This window comes from Oryzias melastigma, linkage group LG10 (assembly GCF_002922805.2).
Source record: "Oryzias melastigma strain HK-1 linkage group LG10, ASM292280v2, whole genome shotgun sequence".
Classification (NCBI taxonomy): domain Eukaryota; kingdom Metazoa; phylum Chordata; class Actinopteri; order Beloniformes; family Adrianichthyidae; genus Oryzias; species Oryzias melastigma.
In genome coordinates this window covers 2989352-2999713 of record NC_050521.1, presented here as the reverse complement: position 1 = coordinate 2999713, position 10362 = coordinate 2989352, and the positions used below count along the sequence as shown (strand labels likewise).

General features: G+C 40.0%; 1 protein-coding gene across 2 annotated transcripts in view; it reads right to left on the bottom strand.

The window, feature by feature from the left end:
• Positions 1 to 378: 378 nt before the first annotated feature.
• Positions 379 to 10362, bottom strand: part of glrbb (glycine receptor, beta b) — a 37018-nt gene continuing 27034 nt past the window's right edge. For both annotated transcript variants that reach the window (XM_024262596.2, XM_036213956.1), the window contains 2 exons: positions 9905 to 10197; positions 379 to 1326 (listed from right to left, as the gene is read on the bottom strand). In XM_024262596.2, the coding sequence (XP_024118364.1) occupies positions 1030 to 1326; positions 9905 to 10197 (590 nt within the window). In that variant the 3' untranslated portion in view covers positions 379 to 1029. The remainder of the gene's footprint in view (positions 1327 to 9904; positions 10198 to 10362) is intronic.

Genomic DNA, 10362 nt, shown 5'->3' with positions numbered 1-10362 from the left:
CTGTGTGATCACTGCAGTGCTAGACAAAGATTCCTGCCTGTGTCTGTAACCATGGCAGCCAACCAGAGGAAGAAATAAGCCTTGTTTTCCTGCGTTAAATCAACCAAGGAGACGAAGACAGATTGGAATAATTAAAGTTTTGCTCTCCTTTACATCAAAAATGATTGGCTAATTGGCTTTAGACTTCATCAATGTGATTTTAGTGTAATGACAGGTCACCATCTGTGTTGCTTCATTACGCCAGAGATGGAAATCACATGTGAGGTTCCCCAGTGATGGACGCAGGTCATTTACTGAACAGGTTACAGCAGTACCTGTTTGTCAAATTAGAAGAAGCAGCTGCTAACAGAGTGAGTGACACAAGAAAAGCACACTCAAACCTTTGTGTTCATTTTTATTTACGTCAAATGGTGAAAAGTCATTTGATCATTTACTTTGCTTGTAAGTTTCACAAAAACACATCACAGCTCACTGAAGAGCCATTTTACACAGTAACAACGAGGACATACATTTGTTAAGGGAGTGGCAGTGTCACGTGACCATCTGGACAGGAACAGGAGTGTTTCAGGTATCCATACAACTTCTCTACAATAGGAATCATAAAATTTAGTAAACATCTGATATAAGCATATGTGTTTTCATTTGTATTTTTAAATACATGCAATATTTTAACATGCAATGTAATTACAATATCACACCTTGCATTAATAAATATGAAAGGTTGATTTTATCTGCACCTTCAGTTCAGTTCTTACACTCTGCTTTGTTTCTGCAATCCTGTCCTTCCTTTAGAATCCACCAGTGATAAATCAAGTATTTCAGTATAAGATTCTATATATGAAGTTTTACAAAGATAAGAAACAATGAGCTGCTTGGTATAGAAATAGATTTTTTTTCCTGTAAAGATTAATGTAGAATACATTTATAATGCTTTCTACTCTCTTTGGAAGAGATTCACATTTCTCTGTTGTCAGTTGGAATGCTTTATATGCAACAAGAGTGGGTAGGAGGAACAGTAATGCAAGATAATCACAAGTATATGGACCAATAAATCACATTAAAGAAGAGGAAGGAGAAAGGGAAGAGAGCTCTGGAGTACAGGTCAATTCTTTTGGCAGCAGATGGGATGACAGGTTTTGGGGGAGGCGGTTTCTTGTTGTTCTTTGACTGGGATTTTCCCAGACCACTGCCAGTATCAATAGGCTTCCCATAGCAGTCAAAGTTTGACAGTTCAAAGTCCCGAGGCAGCGAGCCCACAATGCTGAAGTCGTTGGTCCTCAAGTCGGATTTAGACGTGCACACCTTCTTGCAGCGGGTCTCCGCCACCTGAAAGCCGGGGAAGGAGATGAACATGACAAACAAACAAAATTACTGAAAATGTTTTCTATGCTCAAGATAAAGGAGCGTCACACCAAAGCTGAATGGAAAAAGTAAACAGTTAAGCAAATCCAATAGCAAAACATATTTGAGCAGGAGTATGATAAAGGAAATTTACACAGAAACGTTCCTATAAAACTTATGTCAAGCCATTTTTTAAAATTTATTTCATAATATAAATTTGGGAGTGTCATAGAGGCAGAGTAAACTTGTCATTATGTCTGGTTGACTTCAGGCTCTTTTCTAAGTGATCAGATTTCTAAGAATAGCATTAAATCATCCAGCCTAAATGGATATATCTCATCCATTTCCATGTTATTCCGGAATCCCATTCATCATCAGGGTGACCTGCTGGGTCCACAGCAGCTGATGCAGACCTTGTTTGGCTCGGTGACATCTGAGCAACTATGTCATGTGTTCCTTTGTCTTATGGTATGAGGAAGGCATTAGTGTGAAGGACCCATTTCTAATGTTAATTACTCATTCTGCCCCAGAGGGAATCAAGCCCTGATCTCCCATGTATTAGTCTGGTGCCTTATCAAGGGGTGTATCTAGCTGCTCACCCCTTAGACTCCAAACTGAAGGAGTGGCTACAGAAGATCCCCGGATTCTCAGTTTGTTAGCTGGGTTCAAAACCTAATAAAAATCTAGAAAATCAGCAGTCCTATTTATTACCAAGATACAAATAGAATTCATCTGCCCTATAATTCAGCTGAATTACCGGTGTCAAAGCTTGAAGATTCTCCAAGCTTCACAATACACAGACTAATAAACAGGAGGGAGAATAGTTTATGTACATATATATATATATATATATATATATATATATATATACTGCTCACAAAAGTTAAAGGAGCACCTTAAAGAAACACATTAGATCCATCAGATCTCAATAAGAAGTTGGATATCTATACAAATAACGACAGGGTAGTGTCTTAGGAACAAAAGGATGCCAAGTCTTTTAATGGAAATAAAAGTTTTCAGCCTACAGAGGCTCAATTGTGTAGACACCATAAAATCAGAGTGAAATGAAGATGTGGCAGGCTAGTCCATTTTTTCCAAAACTTAATTTCTGCAACTCAAAATGCTTTTCAGTATCTTGTGTGGCCCCCACCAGCTTGTATGCATGCTTGACAACGTGGCGGCATGCTCCTAATGAGACGACGGATGGTGTCTTGTGGCATTTCCTCCCAGATCTGTGTGAGGGCATCCCTGAGCTGTTGTACAGTCTGAGGAGCAACCTGGCGGCGCCTAATGGACCCAAACATAATGTCCCAGAGATGTTCTATTGGGTTTAAGTCAGGGGATGGTGAAGGCCATTCAATTGTTTCAATTCCTTCATCCTCCAGGTACTGCCTGCATACTCTTGCCACGTGAGGCCGGGCATTGTCGTGCATTAGGAGGAAACCAGGACCTACTGCACCAGCGTAGGGTCTGACAATGGGTTCAAGGATTTCATCTGGATACCTTATGGCAGTCAGAGCACCATTTCCTAGGCAGTAGAGGTCTGTGCGTCCCTCCATGGATATGCCTCCCCAGACCATCACTGACCCACCACCAAACCTGTCATGTTGAACCACGTTGCAGGCAGCATAACGTTCTCCTTGTCTTCTCCAGACTCTTTCACGTCTATCACAGGTGCTCAGGGTGAACCTGCTCTCGTCTGTGAAAAGTACAGGGCGCCAGTGGTGGACTTGCCAATTCTGGTGTTCTTGAGCAAATGCCAGTGGAGCTCCACGGTGCTGGGCAGTGAGCACAGGGCCCACTACAGGACGTGGGGCCCTCAGGCCACCTTCATGAAGTCTGTTCCTGATTGTTTGGGTAGAGACATTCACACCAGTGGCCCTCTGGAGGTCATTCTGTAGGGCACGAGCAGTGCTCAGCCTGTTCCGCCTTGCACAAAGGAGCAGGTATGGGTCCTGCTGAGGGGTTGAGGACCTTCTACGGCCCTGTCCAGCTCTCCCAGAATAACCACCAGTCTCCTGAAATCTCCTCCATGTTCTAGAGATTGTGCTGGGAGACACAATAAACCTTCTTGCTGCAGCACGTGTGGATGTGCCATCCTGGAGAAGTTGGACAACCTGTTCAACTTCTGTAGGGTTAAGGAATCTCCTCATACTGCCAGTAGAGATAATTATCAAGCCAAAATCAGCACGAGTGGAAAACCAGCCAAAAAAGATCAAGAGGGAGAAACTTGAAATGACCTCCACATGTAACACCAGTCCTGTTTGGAGGGTTTTCTAATTGTTGCCACTGAAGTGCACCTGTTGTTAATTCATGAACACCAATACAGCTGAAATTGATTAACGAGGCCCTCAGCTGCTTAACCAACCAGAAAATTATCAGACATGTTTAATTCAATTCATGCCAGGCCCAATAAAAAAGTGTTCCTTTAATGTTTGTGAGCAGTGTATATACATCTCAACATAAATTAAAATGAGTTGGTGCTGAAGTTTGTCTATTCCATTCATGGATATCAATCACTGAAAGACAACTTGCATAGTGTTAAGATAATTCAATGTAATAAGTTGATGTGAAACATACACAAAATAAAAGATAAGTGTGTATGTGTATGAGAGAATATGTGTGTACATTTTACCATCATTGCAGTACTAATACCTGTAGACCCAACATTATTTCTTCAGTTGGGTGTGTAAATTAGACGGTAGATCTCTGGTAATGTGGACTCAGTGCGTTTGCTCCTAATTGGTTCAGTTAGCTCCTACAACTGCTTTTCATTGTTCATCAAAGTCTGCAGCGTCTTGTGTTCCTATAGTTTGTTTTTACAACTTTACTCTCCTCAATCTGACAGTGTTTTAATTATTTGAGTCATATAATTTATCTTTCATGCCTCCACAATCCTGAATTATAGCATCTATAACCTTCATTTCTTGAAAGTGGCTCAAAGATTCTCCCTCTCAGTGACCAATACTGGGTTCTTACCTTAAATACCCAGCTTTGCCTGCACGTCCACGATGGTCTTTCAGTGCGTTATCTGTTAGTTAATGGTTTGGCTCACCAGTCTTAATTTCTTTGTTTTATTTATGGTTATGTGGTTGCCATGACAGCAGCCATCCTGTCCATGTGTATAAACAGTGAGATCTAAATTAAGCACACATCAAGCAAAGCTGTGTTTACCATCATAAACTATGCGATGGCCCATTTTAGAGCAGAACTGAGGAGTCTTCTGGAAATCACTGCACAGCCATTAAAAATTAACCTCCTCCCTGAACCTCTTTGAGTTTCCAGCTGATTAAGATCTACTGCGAGTGTGTGGTGGAAGGAAAATGTGTATGCAACACAAGTGCAACCCACCAGAGCAGATGGTACCGACAGCCACTGCTGACTGAGCATTTGATAGCATACCTGCACACACGCATATTAGATTTACATTCATTTTGTGTGAACAACTGACACCAACCTTAAGATGAATTTGTGCAATTCCTGACTAGTTTATTAGGTACAACTAATCAGTTGTTTTTTTTAACTTTTATAAACCAGCTATAGTGAATCCTGTGGCATCAATACAGTTTATTTTGGCCAGAACAGGACACCCAGCTATCCCTGCTGCTGATCACTTGATTCATCAATTTCTTAAACCCGTTTTATCCCTCACAGGGTCATGGAGCTGCTGGAGCCTGACCTGGCTACTGGCGGGCAAATGTAGCCGGATTAGACTCCTTTGCCAAACGCAGGAGATCAGGTTTGGTGACAGGAACTTAACACATTTAATAAAGTAACCAAAACATGACAAAAACCTATGGAGAAACAAACCCTATGACTTAACAGAACAGAGCAGAAGACCTGACACTGAGGAACTGAAAACAGAACACCTAAATACACAGAGGTTGATTAACTAAATAAGGACAACTGTGGATGATTAACCTGAACATAGTGAGACTGGCAGGGAAACAGAACATGACAAAACATAAGGACAAAATCCTGACATCTGTCCTGCAAAACCCTGGAAGTATGTGGAACTGTAGGATAGCACGCCCGTCTGAGATGAAGATTTTTGCAAACACTACAAAAATCTGCCAAAAAAGCCTTACGATTCCCTCAGTTATGCATTCCAAAAATATTTTATTTCTCTTTTTACTGTCGTAAAGCCCTGCGACAGCTCTGCGACAGGTTGCAAGTTTGTCACAGGAATCACTTGAATCAGTTCCACCATGAAGAAGCTTGAAAGACAAGGAGTTCCCCTCCATTGTTTGTTATCATTGATAAATACACACACACATGCACACACACTGGACCTGAGACATCTCATGGATTCAGTTCACAGAAAATGAAGCCTGAAGTAGGATGGTCATATGGACTGCAATGAAGCCCGCCCCCCCAGCAACCCTCCAAAAACAGCAACTGGAAGAGAAATGTTCATTTCATTTCTCATGTTGACCTTTGTGTACCATCATCTGAGGAAACTATAAGCAGGGAAATGGAGGTAAAATATTTCATTTTAAAACTAATAGGATATTCATTTACAACTGATCCAGCTGATAGTTTGCTTTTAGAAAGCATTCTATTGTAGGGAAAAAAAAACTTGACAATCAGGATAAAAAGGAAAACTCCTAAAACTGAGGGGAGAACAGTTCAATGAATTGCTAAAACTTTAAATAGTGATGAACCATAAAGTTTCAGCCGTTTAGACATCTAGTGAAATTTTACAAACAGTAGATGTAACTGATGTGTTTTTAGAGTAATTTGTCACAAAACATGGCAGGGCTCAAACAGCTGTATAGCCTTAAGAAGACAAGAGTGCAGCCAAATATAGGAGGGAAAATGTTTCAGTTTGCACTGAAGCATAAATATTGGTCTGTGGAGAAAAAGATCATGTGGTCTAGTGAGTCCAGAATGACTTCATTCCAGAATGATAGACTTTGATGTGATAATAAGAGAGATGCTGCTGCAGATGTAGCATCGTGATGTGGGGGTGTTTCTTTTGATTTGGTTGAAGTTCATCAAAATTGTGAACAAATAGGTTAGTTAACAGCAAGGAAACACTGAACTATTAAGATCTTCAATCAACCACATCTTTAAAGATGAATGGTTAAAAGGATGAAAAATGAGACAAGATTATTATGACTCTGCACTAGAGTCTAAAACTCAATCCTCCAGAGAACTGAATGAGTTTGAACCCAGCAGAGAGACTATCAGCTCCTTGTAAGTGGCACAGATAGATGCGTCCCAAAACAAAACAACAGTTTTCTTGTTTTTTTTGTTCTGGTTTTTACAAAAAGGAGTAATTCTAAATCATTTTTGATGACAGACTACAAGTGTATTAAAGTGCATTAAGCCACAGAGTTTCAGCACTTTGCCTTTTTTATGAGTTTTTTTAGCCAGTTGTATTTGAAGCAGTGTCTTAAAGAGCTTTAAAGACTTTGATTTACAGCTCTGTTCTGGCAGCGGTCCCTTCTTTGAGCCTCTTCACTAGGTTTAAACATCACTGCTGTTCCACCTTAGCCTCATTTATTACAGAGAAGACATGAATCTGGAAAAACTCATTAATGAAAAGACTAAAACATACTTTTGTTCTCAAAATGGCTCTATAAAGGCATAATAAAACACTATACAATATTTGTCTTTCTCTGATTTAATAGACATATGTGCATTATCTTGTTGGATATTATGTTTAGTTTAGCAAAGTGTTACAAAATGATTGGCTGTGTTTTAGTATTACTATAAGGAGAATATGTGGCTCTTCCCCTGATCTCTGCACCCCTCACCATGTGGTGCCCTCAGAATATTGCAGTCTCAGATGGGACAAAGCAAACAATAGCTCCAAGATCAGCCTTTCATTTTGATCCTTTCTCTCTTTGGGAGCTATTTTCTTGCTTAAGCAAAAATGAACTGTTCCGTTTTATTCAACTTACACTGATCCATAATTTGATGAATGAAAATATGAAATATGCATAGAGCAGTGCAGCATTAGGACTGCTTGAAAGCGCTGTGTAGAAGAAAGAGTGGAATGTCTGCGGTAAAAAAACAGACAGCACATAGATGAGGAAGCATCTAGAAAGCAGCTGTTTGATCCTGAGTCTTGGACAGAACTTCGGTAGATAAATAACATTCAGTGCTGCATTAAAACAACAGAAATCTTATGAGTCACAAATTGTCTTTGTTCTCTCCAGCATTGCCTTATATAGTTTGATCTCTCGTTTGAGGATTTTGCGACCTGGCATTCTCCCGAGCCGCCACAACCTGCTTTTAACACACAACAATTTGAAGGCACCTTTAGTTGAGGGTCATCTGAAAAATCCCTTTCATCATCTGTCCAAAGGCCTGCAGGCTGAACGGCTCTAATCAGTCGAACGTGTGCTTTCTCTGTGAGGTCATCAGCCCCAACATTCCCATCTGATTTGAAAACAAAACCACTGCAATCGTAAAGCAGTCTTCTCAAACTATATCTCACTCACCTAAACACACATTTCCAAAGAAAATGAAATTAAAAAAAGTATACAATTGGCAAATAGAAAAAACCTGCTGTGCTCGTGATGATGGGTGGGCAAAGAGGAGATTGTTTTATCCATCAGTGTTTTCATGCTTTTTTACATTTTTGACTAAAATTTCTATATTTATTTATTTATTTTTTTTGTTTTTAATGGACTTGGAAAAGAGGTTCCCTTTTAGTCAAATACCGTATTTTCCGGACTATAAGTCGCGCTTTTTTTCATAAATTTACCAAGGGTGCGACTTATACTCAGGAGCGACTTATATGGGATTTTGTTAGACATAAATAGGCTCATATATTTGTTATTTTCCCCACTTAAACCGGTTGCCTTTTAGCGGTTGTTTCCCAATAACAACCAGTAGAGGGCACTGTAGGTTTGTGTATCAGTATCTACTGCTGTCAGCTGACAGAAATGCAGAGGAAGAGGTTACGTTTAAAACAAACCTTCCTGATAATCTAATCATTCTTCTCATGGATGTTATGATGTTTTTCTCATTTGCATGAAGACATTATTATTATTGTTTTTATTTTTCTCTTCCTGGGCTAATGCGGGACAACAAGCCATCAAACTGGGTTATAAACAGACAGAAGAGCAGCTAAAAACTGTCATTTAGATGCAGCTCCTGCAGGCTAGAAGGTAATGATCTCCGTAAGAAAAAGACAAAAAACTGCTGTCCCGAACCCAGAATGGAGAGATGATTATAGATGCTTTTGTGGAGTTCTTTAAAATAAATAACTTAACCTCTCAACAACATCCATATCTTCTGTGTGTTTTAAACGAGATAAACAGCAAAAGCCTCCATCATGTAGCGATGAGGCTAAAAACTTCAGACAGCTTCTCCAATGGGAGTGTCTAGTTTATGAACACATTTTTGGACAAGCATTGAGCATTAAATTAGACGCACATCAAAAGATTCAGCGGACTCGAATTTGACGCATGAATCGCATTTGATGTCAAATGCAACGTTACGTCAGGCTTGTTGAATTTATTCATAAATGTTGGACTATTCTCTTAAAAGTGCGACTTATACTCCGGAGCGACTTATATATGTTTTTTTCTTCTTCATTATGCATTTTTTGGCTACTGCGGCTTATAGTCCGGAAAATACGGTACCTTAAGCAAAATAAAGGAGTCATAGCATCCCATCTCAATCTAGTACACTTGGACAGCACTGTTGAATTTTGTGATTGTTCATAAAGCCTAGGTAACCTGACTTTTTTGATTGTCCCTGAAGGCAACTCAACTCAACATGAGATTGATGTGGTATCGTTGGCCTACGATGGACTTGCAAACATACCAGGGTGTGTCCTGTCTTCTACCCTTCAGTAACTGGATAGGCTCCAGCAACCCAGTGATCTTGATTAAGACAACCATTATTCTGGAAAAGCGCCTGCTTTATGTGAGTTTTTTTTTTCAAACCTAATTTCAAAGTTTGTTTTCTTTATTTATTATTTGTTTAATTTTGAAGGTTTATTTGCTTCTGTTCCCTGTGAAGCTTCACTTCCTGCTAGCGTTTCTTCTGTAGATTGTAATCACATTTTGCTTTTTTGTATACATTTACAAAAATGTTTTATAATGGTAAATGTATACTTTTGGCTTCCTGCTTGTTTCTATTTCCATCAACATTAAGTTAGAGCTGGACTGACTGACCCCTCCCCCCTGGCCTTCCAAATAGGAAGTACCTGCTGACTCCAAGAAGGCAAAACCCCGCAGACTTCTACAGAGAAATGAACAGCTGTTACTCAGTCATTCATTGTCAGAATAACCATTCTTGATCTGATACCTTTTGTCTTCAATTCCAAGCATGCAAAGCAAACTTTGCTTGCTTGCAAGTATTTTACTTGCAAGCTAAGTAAAGCGTGTTGTGATGTAACTGATTAAAAGGCGATATACAAATAAATAAAGCTGGACTTTTACTTTGAACCTTTTCAGAGAAAAATCTAATTGTTTCTTCCAGTAAGACATTTGTTTCATTTACTACATTTAAAGGTTTGTTAAACTTCAAGGTTTTCAAATCTTTTGGTCTTCACACAACAGCACACACATTGAGCATAATTAAAAGCAGATTTACTAACATGCAAGGTGCTGGCGTGAAGCGGCGTCCCTCCCGTCCCGTTGACGGTGTTGTTCCTGGCAGCGGGGCTTTTTCCGGCAGCCTTTTCCTTGGAGGCGATCTTGGCCTTCTCTGCCTCGATGCGCTTTGGACTGTTCAGCATCACTTGAACTACAGCATACTCCACCAATGAGGCGAAGCCAAACAGCAAACAAGCGATCAGCCAGATGTCAATGGCTTTCACATAGGACACTTTGGGCAGCTCTGAAGCCAAGGAGGTGCACTCGGACGACAGAGAGAGCACGGAGAGGATGCCTGCATGGGGGGTGGGGGGAGGGCACAAGTCACTTTGTGAGTCACCAAACAGGAAGGAAACATGTACCCATATTCAAATTTTCAAAATTCAAATTCAAATTCAACTTTATTTATATAGCGCTTTTCCTGCTTTCAAGCATCTCAAAGTGCTTTCCACAGCAATAT